Source organism: Acanthaster planci, linkage group LG05, assembly GCF_054643075.1.
Source record: "Acanthaster planci isolate LZ-2023a linkage group LG05, COTS_SCS, whole genome shotgun sequence".
Classification (NCBI taxonomy): Eukaryota; Metazoa; Echinodermata; class Asteroidea; order Valvatida; family Acanthasteridae; genus Acanthaster; species Acanthaster planci.
In genome coordinates, this window is record NC_141781.1 from 1,800,055 (window position 1) to 1,817,797 (window position 17,743).

A 17,743-nucleotide genomic window follows, 5' to 3' on the forward strand; every position below is an offset into this window, starting at 1 on the left:
GTTAACACCACACTATCCGGATGTGCACAATTTCCAGACTTATAATGCTCAAATAAAGAGACCCAACTTTGCGCGGGGAGTGGCCCAGAGAAGTGTAGACAAAAGAGCATTCGAGACATAGCAAGCAGTATCATTTCCCTTTACACCATAATCTCTGAATTTGGGCAATTTTAAGACTTATGATGCTCAAATAAAGAGACCCAACTTCACGTGGAGTGGCCCATTGGGATTTAGACAAAAAGAACATAGGAAATAAATAGGAAACAGTATGACACTGACTTACGCCGTCTTTGGGGAATCCCACTACGGGTTTTCGAGTTTGTCTTGATCAATCGTTGAAAGTCACGGTTTCAAACAGGTAGTGTGTATTGTTACTTGTACTACATGTATGTACATATGAAGTTACAATGAGTGCTCACATTGACGTTCATCGTCATATTCTTATTTTGTTGAGATGAAAGTGAAATTGTGGCCTGGCTGATACTTGTATTAAGGAGTACCAGTTACTCAGGCCTAACATCCGAAGAGCAGGCCCACGATCTCTTTTTGTTACATCGAAGTGTTTGTCTTTTCTAACTATTCATTGGACATTACTTCAGAATCCTCCTTGGAAAATTCCCAGCTCTCAGTAAAAATCGAGGTGGGCTAAAATCAAATTGCATGTTTGGGATTGTAGTTTGCGTTGCTTTTATAATCATGACCAGGCGCCGCATGTATACGCAGGCATTGTGGCAGTGATTTGTTGACAATTGGATTAGCTGAAATCGTTTGCGGCACCAGCACTGCGGCAGGGATGGATACGGCGCCGGCACCTTGGGATGGACATGGACTGCTGCAGGTACAGCGTTGGCTTGGACTTTTACGAAAAAGCATGGATAAAACAATGCATAGACGGTGAATATTGTGACGCAAATGATTATTTTGTTGTACATATTATGAGACGGCGCGAGCACGGGACTTGCCCATGTTAAACTACTGAGGGCGCTATTTGCGAATAAAAAGAGAGAGAGCGCGCGCGGCCAGCTAATCAGTGTTTGGTTCACGTCCGGGGCGGGCGTGTTGAAGCCATGCCGTGCTAGGTAATAGGAGGTTACACTGGGTGGATTTAAGCGTGGGCCTGTACGTACCTGAGTGGGACCACTGTGGGATGCCGGGAGGGAACTAGGGATTAGTTTTAGGGGTGTGGAGTACCCTGGGGAAGAATACTTGTAGCCTGGAGGATACCTTACGGGAGGGTCTAAACCAGGAGGCGCAAGGGTAGTGAGAGGCTATGTACGGTAGCGCTTAGCAGAGGCTTCGTGGGTACTACATTATAGTGGCTACCTGGAGGATCGAATTGTCTGATGTGATTGAGGTGTAAATAAAAGAGGCTCCAATATAGTTATTTGTCCCGTCTGTTCTTGTCCTGTCCTGTTGCCCTGTCTGTCCCTGCGGAGGTTGTTGAGGCACTGTCCGGTCCGCCCTGTGCATTAGGCGGTTTATCTCCGCCCAACGGGCCTGCCCCTCCGGTCGTGGGTTTTCCTGAAGGAGTACCACGCTCGCTGAGTGACCGCCGGGGGAACACTAAAAGTCCGCGGGTATCTTGGTAATTCCGCCATAATATTCACATTTCCTGTTGACCAATCAAACAGGAAGATCGCATAAGGTACCATGTCTTTGGATTGTAGTTTGTGTTGTTTTTATAATCATGACCAGGCGCCGCATGCATACACAGGCACTGTAGCAGTGATTTTTTGACAATTGGATTAGCTGGCATGCCGTCAGGTCATTGAGATCATCTGCAGGAAGAGCCGCATAGGGACCATTGCACACACGCCCAATGGCAAAGACCGCTCGATACGGCCACCCAGCGGCCAATGGACGAACGCGACACAGGCACGGTTTGGGAGGGCGATCGGGCCCATCCGGGCAAGATGGCGCGCGCCGGCACCCAATGGCAAAGAGCGTCTCATGACGACCAACGGGCGGGCCAATGGACAGACGCGACAGAGGCGCAGTTCGGGAGTAGAGATATGGGCAAGATGGGGGCGCCCATGGGCGCTTCCGAAAATTATAGTACAGATGCATTTTTTCACAGCTTCATTCCAAGCACAGTGTACATGTATGCTGTAATTTCCAGAAGAATACATGAGATAAACAGGTAAAACATACATATAGCTTTATGTGCAATAAAGAAGTCCCACCAAAAGATGATATATGTTTAACATTTGTTTGAAAGCAACCAAACTCTTACGATATGTTCACTTGGGTTAAACAATCACTGCACTCTTGAGACACTGCAGAAACTTTAAAATATCAACACATGATTTGGTGTTGCAGTAATACACATTTAAAGGCGTCTGTCATGCAACGTCCTCTCGTAAGTAACTTTGAAACGTTCAGGTGAACGAAAAGTAAAGGAAATTCGACATTACAGATTTGCAGCAAGATTTGTGCGACTTGAAATGTATTCAGCTTGCAAATTTGCAGGCTGGATACTTGATCTTCAGAAATTCGTGTTAATGTTCTTTTTGCGCCAATTACGAACAGGAATTAAATCTATGCCCGAGGCACAACGCATGATGGAAATTCCTTCAAGTTGCTAGCACAGACTTGGAACTGAAATGCAGTTTTTACAATGTAATTCTGCTATTGATCTCTCACGATTTGTGAGTAAAATTGAACTTTAAGAACTTAAGAGAAACAGTAGGTTAACAATTTCATAGTTTTTAAATGAGCTCAAAATTGAGAAAATAATGAATACAGAGTGGACATTTGATACTTCAAACGCCATTGACATTAATAATATTTGGATATTGATCAGAAAATCTGTTTGAGAGTAAAACGTATCCCTGAGCCTTCACAATTGCCGTCTGACAGCTAACAAGGTCAGAGTCAGGACAACCAAGGTGGACGCCAGGGCAGTCAAGAAGACTTGATGTATTGAATTGGTATTTGCAAGAACCACGTTCAAATTTCTTGATCTTTGAGGCTTTCCCACTAAACGTGGCTCTGGAGTGTTGCATTTTCATAGCTAGGGTTGGCGATGCTGAGGTCTTTAGCCAGTGAGACCTCTTTGTTTTCGTTGGTGTCAGGCTCGTTGGTGTACCGCACTGCAGGAATATCCTTGGGCATCATCCTCTGACGACGGACCAAGTACAGGACACTGATGATGATAAATGTCAGCGCTACACCCAGGAGAATTCCCAGGATGGTGGCGGTAGCGACGGAACCCGAAAAGGCTTGGGCTCCGGGCTCCCCTGGCTCTGCAACTACAAACCAAAAGAATGAATTACTCCATGGCTGTGACCGGCTGGGTTTCCAGAACCATTGTCAAATAATTTAGATTTTTACTGTATGACGGTTAGTAAACTGTGATTACATTCGGGTTAGTGAGTCTGTGATCTTTTTGATTGTTGTAAAGACTTCCTATGATGTGGCTGCTTTAATGGCTGGTTCAACGTTGTTGCAAAGGTCTTGTAGCCATTTGTTCCTGCAACCTTTGATTTTCCTTTATTCTCTTGGTTTAAGAAAGTTGATCTGCTGCCGAGGATTTGACACATTATTTAGTTTGGCAACCTGATGAAAAATGGACATTATGTGGGTGAAAAACGTTGCCAGTTCCTGTTGGGTTATTGGGCAAGATTCTTCTAGAGGCTGTGAACTTCATAGCGGCTTTGCCGACTTTTTGCCGACCCATGTTGTTAGGTTGGGTCACAAACGGCCTCCGATTTTTAACTCGGCTATAAACTTATTGACCCCTGAAATGCAAAGCTGGGCCAGCAATTACTTTCTGGTGCCTTGTCTTTCTGGATAACAAGCACAGCCTACAGAGAACAGAGTTTTTTCTGCATTGTTGGCCTCTCGTGGTCCTCAGAAGTTGGTATACCACAGTGGCTTGCCCAAGTTAAGGGCAGTGCTCCATTTACTGGGTTCAAGTCCACTCATGAAAAACTTGGCAACGATTTAAGTGATTAATGCTGAGATGGATTAACCACAACGCTTCATTAAAACTTTATAAATATTTGACAGGAGGCTTTTGTCCATCAGATTGATCTGAGATGCCAGATGGTTGAGCTGAAAGAGAGGTTGGACTTGCAAGAAGCCAGTTGCTTGGATGGATATTTGCATAAATAGCTCAGCAGCACAAACTGGAATCAGTGAGACAGTAATTCATTTTCGCAACTTCAATCAAATCACGATATCAAACTCCATGCCTATGAGATTCAGAAGTTCGCTGGATCAACATATCATTTTGTCCGGAAAATTCATCTTAAAAAGAAGGATTAACTACTCAAAATGTAAGGAGGATCATGAAGGGTTTTGTTTGTTTTTAACTTACGTTTACTGCAGCTGTTTACCCGAACCACCAGATTATCTATGGCGACGTAACCGGTGCCTTCAGAACCAAGTTTACCAGTGAAGAAAAGCTGCCAACCAAATATGATATAAAAAAAAGACTGGAGTATCATCAAGACAAGAAGGAATCTGTGAAATTGGAGTAATTCTCATGCAAAATACCTCTTGAGTGAAATAGTATTCTCTATCTGGAAAAAATGCTAAGGTATGGTGCAACACAGAAAAATCAGATTTTACCCCCAAAACTCTACCAAGCTCAGCTTTCAGATAGCAAAACGCTATCAAAGATTCAAATCAGAATTTCTAATGTTAATGACAGGACTTTTTTGTCTACATTTTGCACCATGATTTCGAAAGGAATTCCCAAAATCCAGTACTTGTTTTAATACAACACCTGATCTACTCCCCGCCCTCTGATGGGGAGGTCTTCCATAATGCCCACTAAAATCATTGTACAATCCAATTATGATCATTTGAAAGTCTCTGTTTAATGGAACATGAATATTCCACTACTCACTTCCAAGAGTGATACTAATAAAATGTGAAACAATATCCTATTTTGTAAGAGAAAAAAAATTGAGAACTCGTAAAAGATGCTTTGGGTTCTCAAAGAAAGAACCATGTATGCTGTCTAAGGCTAAGAGCAATATGCAAGATACCATTGAGAAGTGTATTCAGGCTTTGCATATAACAAATAATGTAAGTTTTATGTTCATGAACTGGAAAAGAAAATTGATTCAGTGACTGGCTATTGTATATATTATCTGTATACTATATGGCAGGGTTTCCTTCTCACCATAAAGTTTTCGCCAACTTGGGCCTTGTTCAAAGTTATGCGGTCATGGGTCCACGCCGTTGCATATTTTTTAATCGTCAAGTCGTAGGTGAGACCTCCCTTTTGCCCGACAGACACCATAAGCTCGGCATCCTTGTATAAGGCGTAGTCATAGTCCAGGCAGTGCTCTATGGCGTGACCGGCCATGATCGGCGTCAGCATGGTAGCCCAGGTTTTGGGTTGGAAAAAAGTGCCGTCGATGTACATGAAGGAGCCGTCACCTGCGTAGTTTGAGGGGGTGAGATACACGTATTGGAAATGAAAAGACATCCACAAACATCCAATCAGAAGGGATAGCAACGGTGACAATGCTATGGAACTTGCTCTTGGCTTTTGTGCAAATATCTTGAATCTGGAAAAATCCAGAGAAATAATCGCCCCCTTACCAAGACAGAACTCACAATGTGTGTTTGACCCCTGTTGTGCAAACTCTTTAATAGGACACTACCTTGGTTTTCATAAAAATGCAATCATTTTTTAAGTCTGGGAGTATTTAATTTGATTTTGGTAATTGTAACCCAAGCTCTCTGGCACTGCCAATCATTTGTGATTTTATTACAACATGTACTACCAGGCCTAATTACATCATGAAATACCTGGGTGTCGTAATTGCTATCTTCTTTAAAGTCATTGTCCTTTTCACTGTCATTTTTTTTACAGTCATAATACTCTCAGCATCATTGCAGCTGTGATCATTGATTATATCTCAGCCAGTAGTAAGTCACTGTGATTGTCATGACAATCACATTTAGAACTCAATGTCCTAAGCACTGTGATCAACATGTGTCATTAACAGTCACCAAAGTGTAACTTGTCATAGCCTTTGTCATTGGCTGACACGATCTCCATTAATGCCAATGTCCCTGCACCTACCTGCCAACAGTTCATCTGGGAGTGTTGAGTCTTTGTTTAACTGATCAAACCACAACCAATAAGTGTCATTTTCCCAGTACTGGTGAAATCCGTTCAGATCGCCTGGCATCTCAAAATTGGTTGATGCCTCCTTGGCAAAGCCCATGCAGGGTTCTAAACGAACGCTGATGTCATCGATGGCCATGTCACCTTCTACGCCATAACCAACCACTCCTTCGAACACAATCTGTCACCAAGAACATTTGTATACAAAACTGGATGTTAAGGTCACGTGACAACCTTCAAGCATGCCACTCCCTTCTACACTACATGTATATCTCTGGAAAATGGTTTGAAAGTTTGACCACAATACTGATTATTGTAATCCGAATGAAATATGCTTAAATGTCAAAGAGCAATCGCCTGTTGGCATGACATCACAAACTTTAAGTTGCTTGAAGCAATTATTCACCTTTTAAACCAAACTAAATAATCGTGTTAACAAGTAAGTTTACAGATAATTTATCATTCAACATTTATTGTAAGAACGTCGATGGTATTTCTGCCCATGACAAATTCATGCAGGTGTGGTATATCAACAAGATACCACAACAAAAGTATTTTATAAAGTTGGACTTATAAATACAACGCTTGGTGATCATTGGTTCAAGATATGTGAAATATTTCTCACTGCATCGTCCCTTTTTTGAAACCCTAGGACAATATCGTGGAGCAACATTTGCTACAATGCCTGACCCTGTCCCATGGCCCCTTGAGGGTGACACCGTCACGTGCTCAACCTCCATAATGGACGAGTGCAAACCTCTACGTGTGCTCATACTCAATGGAAATTGCTCAATGGAAACGAGTGTGTAGGCGCTACCCGGTACCAGTCTCGCAGACGTGACCATCACAAGACTAGACGCAAGACCATGCATGCACGAGTAATACAAGTAACAGGGTGAAGAATGACATTGGAACTTGCCACAATTCATTTGAATAGCTTGTGACTTTAACTCAGACTGGAGGTCTTGTGGGGGTCTAGTAGGGGTCTTATGGTGATCTTAAGAGGTCTCAACTGCAGGCAAAGTTTTTACTGCCCGGTACTGCTCACAGAATTTGCCAAAATGTATAAAACATCCTTAATGTTGCCACAGGAGATCTGTGTGTGTTTACATGTCATCCTGCACAAATGCCTAATTTGAAGTAGGCCCTCACAAAAATGGATCCTTACCTGAAATCGTTGGGCCATTTTGGTCAAGTCCACACCAGCAGGACGCCACCTATCCTTGGAGCTACCCACCAGCGACAACAGCAGTATCTCTTGTGATTCGATGTATGAATAGACGTTGATCGTACCCACGTTGGCTCCATTCATATGGTAGTAAAACAACATGCATTTTGCCACGCCTAGCGTGTGGTACATCTCGGGGGAAATGATACGAGCTCGATCGGCGGGGCGTTGGGGGAGCGAAGCTTCAATGTACATGTACTTTCCTACACCAGATGAGAAAAGACCGAATTGGATTGAAAACTGTGCCAAAATGCATACTTCCTTAAAAATAATAATGCTTTTGGCAACAAACGTATAGCGTACCATAGTCATATGGAGAAAAGAGCACAAATTACAGATGAAATTTTTTCCTACATAAGCATCTTAGATTAGAAATCTACACAAGAATTTTCGTGGACATGTAGTATCTTGTGTCTCTTTTATTTTCTGTAACGGCTTACATAATGGGAACGATCAACCGCGTCCTAAATTTCTCTTTTAAAGGACTTGCATTCAGTATATCTCTCCCGTAACTGCGTTCGGCTGCAATGCATCCCTCTCTCATTTCTGCATTACTGGATGGCTGCAAGGTTGTATCATTATTTTTGGTGATCCTTTAGTTTCTTTTCTTCGCGACAGTATTAGTTACCTCGTCGTTGTAGTGTGTACAGCTAATACGTGAGCTACTGTGACGTTGCCAATATTCTATTTAATTCTAACCAAGGCTATTTTCCTATTTTCCCTTGAACATAAAATTTCATTAACCTTTTTCCAGCAAAAAAATTATTGCCCAAAATAAGAAAAAATATTCCAAAGAAAGACATTTAAATTTCTATTTATTTTCAGCAATTGAGGCAAAGTAGCCATTAAGATAAGCACTCGCTAAAGACACCCTGTCATTGAAATTAACTGGAGTTCGATTCCCATTGTTGTTTCGGTCGTTATTTGGTCGAAATGGTTACCTTCCTCAGTTCCAGTGGTATGGTCTACTCTTGGACCAGTGTTCTTTGACGCCGTAGCACCACTGTGTTCCTGCCAATAGAAGTCATAGTATTTCATATGTACATAGTTGCAAGCCTCCAAGCCTGATTCAAAGTCGCAACTTCCATCCACAAGATTTGGTGGAGCCGTAGCTGTTGACATAACCACACAAAACCCCATTTTGATTTATCCTCTACATATAAAGCACATGGAAATTGGTTATACATTTCAGCCCCAAAAAATTGAACCACGCACGTGCTGGCATGAATTTGATGAACTTTAAATGTACAGTATTGACTTACTTTGCAAAATGTGAATTCAATGAAATTGTATGCCTGCAGCCGAATTCATGAAACTTTACGCAATGGCGCAGCTCTACGTATGCCACAGTTTATTGCATAAATTCCATGACAACTTAAGAGCGATTTCATAAAACTAACGCAATGAAATATGAGTTATGGAGTAACTTATACAGTAATTTTAGGTGGCCTAAAAATGAAGAAAGGTGAATGATTTGACTAGCTTATTGTGTTCGGTTAAGTCACATCATTCAACTTAACAAGGCTTACAGGAGAAACGTGAAACTTTTGCAGAAGGTAATGAAAGCCTTTTTGGCTAGTTGTGAGAAAACTGTAAGATTTTCTGTCCAGTTCTGACGAAAAAAAGACGAAAACCTTACAAAAAGGTGGGCGAAGGTGATTCAACCACTGTTTGGTGAATGTTGTTATATTGGAAAAGAACAGCTGTCGTAAAGGCCGTTTTTGTCCTTGTCCAAGAAATCTAATATTATTTAACCGTGGCGCATGAAATCAAATGTAAGTATATTGCGTAGCTAAGACATAAATTTGCAGCACAAGGCTTACGCATGGGTTAAAGTTACGCCAATTTTCGTGATATCGGCTATACTTCATTTAATATTCAATAAATTCAAGCATCTTTTTGATGTTCCTTTAATTCATCTGTTTTCACACCAATCAAGACTTATTTTGACATATTTGGTCAATCTGTCATCCGCTACCGTTGTATCTTTGTTTCAGCTAATTGTAAATTGGCCTGGACAGACCAATCACAAACAAGGAACGTCGACGTCACGCTCCTTCTGCACTTGTGTAAAATACGAAGTGATATATGGATATTCGCTGAAGTACATGAACTTACTCTTTGGACAAGCCCCCATGGTGATATTGATATCATCAATGGCGACATCAGCGTAATAGCTGTACATTCCCTCAAAAACAATCTGTTAGGAAAATTTACAACAAAATATTGTGTCAGCCAAATTGGAAAAAATTACGGTTAATTCCTGGTGTCAATATTCATTTACAATTTTGACATGAAATCTGATCTTCATGACAAATATCACTGTGCAGATCAAGACAGCTCTCATAAAATGTAAAAAATCTGCAAAATATATAGTTAAAAATTTCATCCAATAGAGGGATCCCAATGCGACCCTTTTGACGTCGATCTGTGCACTTCCGCGTTTGAAAACTAGGCGGTATGAGTCAGCTTCAATTCTGAATACGATCAGACGATTGAAAGCAAGGAGTCGAGACACAAAACACATAAAGGTATGTTAAATTCAGACTTTTCAGGTTGCACATATTTGTGGAAGAGTCTTTCAGGATGACTCGACATGTAAAATCAAAAGAAAAAAATGACATCAATTTACCGCGAACTAACGTACCTGCGATGGTCGTGTATCTTGTGCATTGGGCGTGGTTTAAACTGAAGTGGTGTCACACTTACGAACGGGATACTGTATATATTGTGTGGCCTCCGCGGGCGTGCGCGACAAAGTTCAACACAGAGACCCTCGGTTTCGATGCAGATATGCGCAGACAGCGCTATTGTGAAATCCCCCCCCCTCCAGTCAAAACTGCAACCCCTAATTCACGAAATTGACCGCTTATATGGGCTTGTTTGCCGCAATCCACACCAACTAAGAATTCATAAACTGAAGAACAGACTTCATTGTAATGTGAGACATTTGCGGAATGTGACATAACTTCATCATGGGCGGACCCATAAGTTTTTAAAGGAGGGGTCAGGACCCTCAGATTTTGTGTTATGTCCCCAGGAAGTGCATTACATTGTTGCTGATGTACAAATAATGACGATTACTGGATGTTACCGTTTACTTATTTCACTAAATTTAGTCTTTTTGTGTGTCAGAGGGGGGAGGGTGATCCCCCCAGATATTGTCTGAACTTGTTGGCAAAATAGTGCATAAGGAAAGTTTGCTATTGCTAAGTTTCTGAAATATGTTGCTGTGCTCTTTAGTGTGCATTAATTGACTACACAGATCCTTTAACACTTAACAAATGGAGTTTAAAAGTCAGTGGTGAAGAAACAGTCGGGGTCCCCTAGCCTTTGATCAAGGCGCCCGCGGCGAAATGGAAAATCGCTCAAGAGTGAGGAGCTGGAGGAGACTAGTTTAAGCACCAAATCAACCCATTACGAAAGACTGCACGATTAACAGTATGCATGCCCAGAATTAACCATGCATGCGTATGCAGTAGCCGAGCTGTGTGTGAGTCGTGGACTGTGCACACCGCCGTGTGTGCGTGTGGTTCGTCGTGTAGTCTTTCGTAGTGCGTTGGTCTGGTGTTGAAACTAGTCTCCTCCAGTTCCTCGCTCTTGAGCGACTACCCATTTAGTCGCGGGCACTTTGATCCAAGGCTAGGGGTCCCCCTCCCCTCCGTCTTGACTGGGGGCTTGGCTGCCCCTCCCTTTACATCAGAACACAATGGGCGGGGCTTAAAATTGATGAGTCTTTTTACAACGGAGTCCAATGAGTCATGACTGGACCTCCCACTTTGAAAACTGCATTCTGCCAACATTTCTTAAGTTCCTGATCTCAAAATCCCCCTGTCAAGAGATTAGGCAGATGGATAGAGACGCCAGGTCTTTGTTTGATTGTAGTACCTGGAAGTTTGAGTTCATAGGCGGTATCTCCACTTGAGCCATGTTCCACTTGCGTCCTTGGTCTCCGAATGCAGAGAATAAAGGATCAGTAGCCAGGGTTTGACCCCAGCCAGTCAGGTAGACCATGAGGGCGCCAGGTCGGTAACCGCTCTGGTAGTAGTAAAACTCCAGACACTGGGGTATGTCCGAGCTCATGAGAAGGGGCGAGTAAAGGTCAGCCCTTTCATCCTTCTGCCGGTAATAGTCACGAGTGTCGATGTAAAGGTAATGACCTATGATTGTCCAAAACCAAAATGAAGATTGAAAAACAAATGAGAAAGGAGTCAGGTTGTCGCAGTGGTTACTTTCCTTGCCTTTAGATTCAGTGGCCTGGGTTCAAATTCCGCCCATCTGGGTATTAAGTCCCTGTACCTGATCACATGGGTTTAACTGTGTGTCTTTTCTTCAGGCTTTCCTCAGGTTCAAGTTCATGAGCTACAGGGCCTAGGTCGCTTTTCGTGAATCCTCGCTTCACTACCAGAGCTTAAGGCAAGCATTGAGAAAGGTCAACCGTGTCATTTCTCTGTAGGTAACAGGATGGAGTGGGTTGTCAGTTCCAATCATGAACAGATTACGACCCGTGGTTCAGCAAAAAAAAAAAAAACCTAACCTTGTCTGCCGTCAGATTCTGGTTGGATTGGGTAGCGATGGGCAAAACTGGGGTTTGTTCTTAAAACATGGAAGAACGGTGTTTGTAACTGACCTCTTAGCCCCATCAATGAGCAATTTAACTTTCATGACTTGAGCTGAGATTCACGTCCGATTTTATTTTGAAGAAAAAATTCATGGGTTAAATTTCATCTGTGTAAAATGTTCACATAATCTCAGTGTTACATCCCGTGACAACACTAAAATTTCAAGAAAACAGGTAACTTTTATAGGAAAATTATTTTGGCCTACCTCTAGTAACTCCCAGAATAGTGTAATCTCCAAACGGGATAGTTCCCCAAAATATAAACGAAAAAATATAAAAAATCGGTCCACTTCCATGTGACCAATCAAACTCGTCATGGATTGACTGTGTGTAGCCACACATTGTGTCGTTCACATCTTCAAAATCGCAGTTTGCCAAACTGGATGCAATGGGTACCGGCGTGGTCGTCGGGATTGGTGCACTGGTGGTGACTGAAATGGGGGAATGATTCACTTGAATGTTAGAGGCAGTAATGATTGGAAACCTTTGGACAATGAGTAAAACTTAGTAAGGTCAAATTAAAACCTGGTGAGGTCAAACAAAAATCAAAGTTGTCTAAAGTTTGAGAAAATAGAGGTGCCTGCTGGTTTTTAAATTCTTTTTTTTTCATCACAGCAGATGCTTCTGTGAAAGCAGATTTGTTTTCTGGACAGCTTTATTGATACAGCTGTGACTGTTCTAGATATGTGCCGTTTATCCGCTTGCGAATCACAAGTAATGGGGGTATTTTGCGCCCTTCGGTTTTTGAAATGGCTATGTTACAATGAATTGAACAACTATTTCAAGATGTTCTTTGTGTTGGGAAGGTGTTGGTTTCAGCACTAAGTACAGAGTGTTTATTAACCCTAACTATCTTCAATCCTTCAAAATTATCCGGGCAGTTTTGGAGGGTTTTGCAGGATTGAGGCTGCACGGCAAAACTGCATTGCTGATTGCAAAGGATGCATTGTCTCAAGGTTTTGGGTAAGACCTGGGTTGTTTATGTCCAGTAATACAGAAATTTATGCCCACAGTATACGTGAAATCGTCTGTACTGCTCCAGGATACCATTCACACTACCTCAACATAATGAGAGGAATTGCCGGAGGACTGAGGCAGTATGCATCCATCCACACAACATATTCAAGAAATATCGGAGGATTTTGGAGAACTGAGGCAGTATCCAATTTTCTCATGGTGACTGTTGGGGGATTTTGAAAGATTGATGAGGAATCCTAGCCTGGGGGGTTAAGGTTAATATACGTCAGGGTAATGGCAAATTCCTCCCCCACAGAAATGTGGGTGAAGTCTGCTATTGAGTACCTACCTCAAACAGTCGATAAATGTGCAAATTCTTTTGCGTCTGATTCAATTCGCTAAAACTTCTAATCAACCGTGGTGTGCCCTCTAGTCCCATGATGCACAGCGGAATGGTCGCCATGTTCGTCCTTCTTTTCCGGTATTATCACCGTCCGAGCCAAAAGTGGGGAACGATGGGTATTCAATAGCGGACCTCACCCACATTTCTCGGGGGGGGGGGAGAGTCTTCTGCTTTCAACCTACCCCAAACAGTCGCTAAATATGCAGAGTAGCACCGAGCCCTTGGAGGGGGGTGCGGAGAGGATGCACTACATAACGAGAGTGCCAGAGGAGCATGAACTTGTCCAAACTTTATTGCGGACTCACCAAATAATGGAGTTGTTATGTCGTTCCAGTGGTGGGCCGCTTTGATGAGGAACCCTTTGGCATCAATGTGGCTGATGTTAAGACCGCTCTGCCATGTGCGGAGTCCTTTTGTAGAACATCGGTGGGGTGGCTTGTGGTGAAAGTAGATGCATGCTGCCTTGCATATTTCCGCCATCAGTACGCCCCTGAAGTAGGCCCATGATGTGGAAACTGCTCGGATATCAGGAGCCCTGATGAGGCGTAGTGTTGTATTGTCCACAGAGTTCGGCCAATATGGATTGGCAACCTTGACAGCCGAAACTGCTCATCTGGCAATAGTGTCTCTGGTCGTAGCTAGGTGACGTTTTATTGTGGTGATAAAAAGCTGTGAAGTTGTACCTCTGAGTTTTCTGGTTTTGGCTAAGCACCATTTAAGAGTCCGCACTGGGCACCATGATTTATCGTCAGGAGTCCCAGTGTGTTTGGTAATGCCTGGTACAAAAATGTCAGGAGGATGGAAGGAAACTGATTGGTACTTGGTGAGAAACCCAAGCATTGGGATGAGACGAATACCATGGGGGTTCCCATCGGATGTGGCCATCTAGATCTGTGATGGACAATGTTTTCAGTTCACTGCCACGCCGTGAGGTAGTAACTGCCAGCAGGAATGCCAGTTTCACCGATAAGTTGATCAACGATGCGTCGCTGAGAGGCTCAAAGGGGGGACCAGCAAGCAGTTGGAGAACAACTGACAAGTCCCATGAAGGGACTTGTCTCTTAGTTGGGGGACGCTCAAGAAACATCCCCCTGAGTAGATGTTTAAGAGCGGTATTGTCGGACACGGGCGAACCATCTGGGAAGCCATCGTGTATAGCCGCAATGGCTGACCGGTAGTTACGGATAGATGAAACCTGGAGATCTGATTTGAACAGGTGCATGAAGCAGTCAGCTATAAAGGTTACAGAAACTTCGCTCTGAACACCACGAAGTAAAATGTCGTAATCTGGAGTCATAGATGCTGCGTGTAGACTCTTCGAGGCCATTTTGGCAGCTGCATCAGAAAGTCCTGCTGATCTGAAGGACTTTTTGACAATAGCCAACAGGTCAGGTGTATTGGCGTCGGATGAGGGTAAAGCACGCCTGACTTCGGTTGATGTAGCAGATCTGGTCCGTCGGGAAGGATCACCGGTAACTTGACGAAAAGTCTGGCCAGACGTGGGAATCACGGCTGGCCTGGCCAGAAGGTGGCGATGAGAAGGACATGGCAGGGTTCCCTGTCCATCTTGGAGAGAACTGCAGGTATTAGAGATATTGGAGGGAAAGCGTAGGCCAACAGTTAATTTGAAGAGCGTTCGTTGCCCAGGCTTGCGGGTGGTAAGTCTGATGCAGAACACTGGAAGTTGGGCATTCTCTGCCTCGGCGAAAAGATCGATATTCGGTTTTCTACTTCGGCGAAGATTTGTTCGACTACACTGGTGTGCAGAGTCCACTCCGTGGGAAGTACCTTTCCCCGAGAAAGAGCATCTCCTATGGAGTTTTTGACACCAGGAATGTGAGTCGCCTGGAGGTCAATGCCATAATCCTGGGCCCTAAGGAATATCTGTCTCGTCAGGAGGCATAGGCGGGGAGAATGTGTGCCTTCATGGCGATTGATGTATGACACCACTGTGGAGTTGTCCGAGCGGATGAGGACTCGTTTGCCCATGATGCCTGGGTGGAAAGCTTTCAGGGCGTTTAATACGGCCTGAAGTTCCAGTATATTGATGTGACTCCCTTGGAGCTGGAGGTCCCGTGTTCCCGATGCATAAAGCGGCAGTAGGGAGGCTCCCCAGCCCAGATGAGAGGCGTCCGACGTCATGGTTATTACCGGGTTCACCTCTGGGAAGGGAACTCCGAGAGAGAGAGGTGTTCCTTCACTAACCACCACTGAAGATGGGGGCGGATGAAGTCTGATTTAGGGACCTGGAGATCGATTGAGTCCTATTTTGGCTTGCAGACCGCTGAGATATGAAGTTGTAGTGGGCGCATGTACAGCCTGCAAAGGGGAATGAGATCCACCATGCTGGCCATCAAGTCAAAGAGACGGAGCCAGGCGCGGGCCAGAGCAGACTGCTCGGTAGAAAAGACTTTCACGCAGTCAAGAAGATTGTCGATGCGTTTGGTCGTCAGGGAGATTATGCCTCGTTGAAGGTCAATAGATGCCCCTAGATACGTCAGGTATTGCGTTGGGGTGAGATTAGACTTCCCGTGGTTGATGATGAAGCCCGGACGATTTGTGATGTTGCGAGTAAGGCAGATAGATACCTCTGCTTCGTTGAACGATCTGCCGACGATCAGCCATTCGTTCCGGTACTGGAACAGCATGACGTCCCGCTTTCGAAGGTGAGCGGCGACGATCTTTGCAGGTACCGCACCGGGGAGTAGCGTTGTGTTGTTCCATGGAGTGTAAGCGTCTTTGTCACAGCCGGGTGCCCCAGTTGAAAGGGTGTCTAAAGACAATGGCACCAGGGGTGTTGCGGCCAGTGTAGCCAGCGTTGGCGGCGTGGGGCCGCTCTGGTGCGTAGACTTCCGAGTCACGCTGATGTCGGGTGTTGCCCATGGCAGCTTGTATATATCTACAAAGGAAAGAGGGGGACCGCGGCATTGGATCGCTCGCACCGCCTCGTGGAACCCCCAACAATGCCAGGGTCTCCCCATTGACTCTTTGTATCGCTTTATAGCGTATAGCGTAAAGTCAACAATCTATAAAATGCACACACATGAGAAGAAAAGATATCCCACCAAACAAGAAAATATACACATTAACTCATAAATATAAAATATACGTTTATTGCAATACGTTGGTCAGAATATCACAAAGGTGTGGAGCGAAACGGAAACTAGAAAAACTCGGAAATGTCAAAAGAAAAAAAGAACATGGTGGCCATTCCGCTATGCATCATGGGACTAGAGGGCGCACTACGGTTGATCAGAAGTTTTAGCAAATTGAATCAGACGCTACTGAATTTGCATATTTATAGCGATTGTTTGGGGTAGGTTGAAAGCAAAAGACCCAATAATCAAAATCAACATCTCCCTGATGCAAAGTAAATCGTGAAATAGTTTGCAGTACCCACTGCTTCATTTGACTCGGAGGGGCCAACCGACCCCGGCAAGCTCGGTGGTTGAGTGGTTAAAATGTCTACACAACTTCTTATTACAAGCTCTTGGACGGCACTGAGAATACACTGTTAATTAATATACGTCGGTGTAATGGAAAATCTCATAATTACAACATTTGACAACTGTTGAATATTAAATACAATTCCTGGTACATGAGGACAATGCTACATTTCCTTGAGATACATACATGGTGGGCAGTCATTCCCCTCATAGAATGTGACATCATCTATCGCTATATTATCTCGGAATGTCTGGCCTCGGGTTGCTTCAAAGATGAACTGTTGACAAAATATGTAAAAAAACAGGCACACTTTTACTGGCTTATTTGCTGGATAACAGCATTTTTTATTAAAGTTGGATCTTTCTCAAATGAAGATGCCATTAATTTTGTTGCTTCCAAAACAAAAGCTAAAGACAGCAAAATAGTTCACAAATAACAAATGCTTATGACTGCAATGGTAAAAGTAATTTCATGAGCTGTATGGCAGATGAAATGTTCCATTCCATGAGGTGAAGCGAAGTCGAATGAAAAATTTCATCTGTGGATCAGAGTGGAGTGGAGTGGAATGGAGTGGAATGCAGTGGATTGGAGTGGGCAGAAGCAGAGCGGAGAGGAGTGTGGTGGAGCAGAGTACGTGGAGCAGATTGGAATGGAGTTGATTGGAGTAGATCGGAGTGGAGTAGGGTGGGGCGGAGTGGAATGGAGCAGAGTGGAGTGGATCAAAGTGGAATGCAGTGGAGTGGAGTAGAGTAGAGTGCAGTGAATTGGAGTGGGGTGGAGCAGAGTGGAGTGGAATGCAGTGGATTGGAGTGGGGTGGAGCAGAGTGGAGTGGAATGCAGTGGATTGGAGTGTGGTGGAGCAGAGTACGTGGAGCAGATTGGAATGGAGTTGATTGGAGTAGATCGGAGTGGAGTAGGGTGGAGCGGAGTGGAATGGAGCAGAGTGGAGTAGATCAAAGTGGAATGCAGTGGAGTGGAGTGCAGTGGATCGGAGTG

The 17,743-nt window shown here is 43.9% G+C and overlaps 1 protein-coding gene across 3 annotated transcripts in view; it reads right to left on the bottom strand.

Annotated features, from left to right (window-relative positions):
* Positions 1–2,082: 2,082 nt before the first annotated feature.
* Positions 2,083–17,743, bottom strand: part of LOC110985856 (MAM and LDL-receptor class A domain-containing protein 1-like) — a 48,865-nt gene continuing 33,204 nt past the window's right edge. For all 3 annotated transcript variants that reach the window (XM_022247272.2, XM_087136935.1, XM_087136936.1), the window contains exons 13-22: positions 16,934–17,024; positions 12,147–12,371; positions 11,208–11,479; positions 9,438–9,519; positions 8,261–8,431; positions 7,260–7,522; positions 6,047–6,272; positions 5,135–5,394; positions 4,322–4,409; positions 2,083–3,251 (exon numbers count right to left, since the gene is read on the bottom strand). In XM_022247272.2, coding sequence (XP_022102964.2) covers positions 2,980–3,251; positions 4,322–4,409; positions 5,135–5,394; positions 6,047–6,272; positions 7,260–7,522; positions 8,261–8,431; positions 9,438–9,519; positions 11,208–11,479; positions 12,147–12,371; positions 16,934–17,024 — 1,950 coding nt within the window. In that variant the 3' untranslated portion in view covers positions 2,083–2,979. The remainder of the gene's footprint in view (positions 3,252–4,321; positions 4,410–5,134; positions 5,395–6,046; positions 6,273–7,259; positions 7,523–8,260; positions 8,432–9,437; positions 9,520–11,207; positions 11,480–12,146; positions 12,372–16,933; positions 17,025–17,743) is intronic.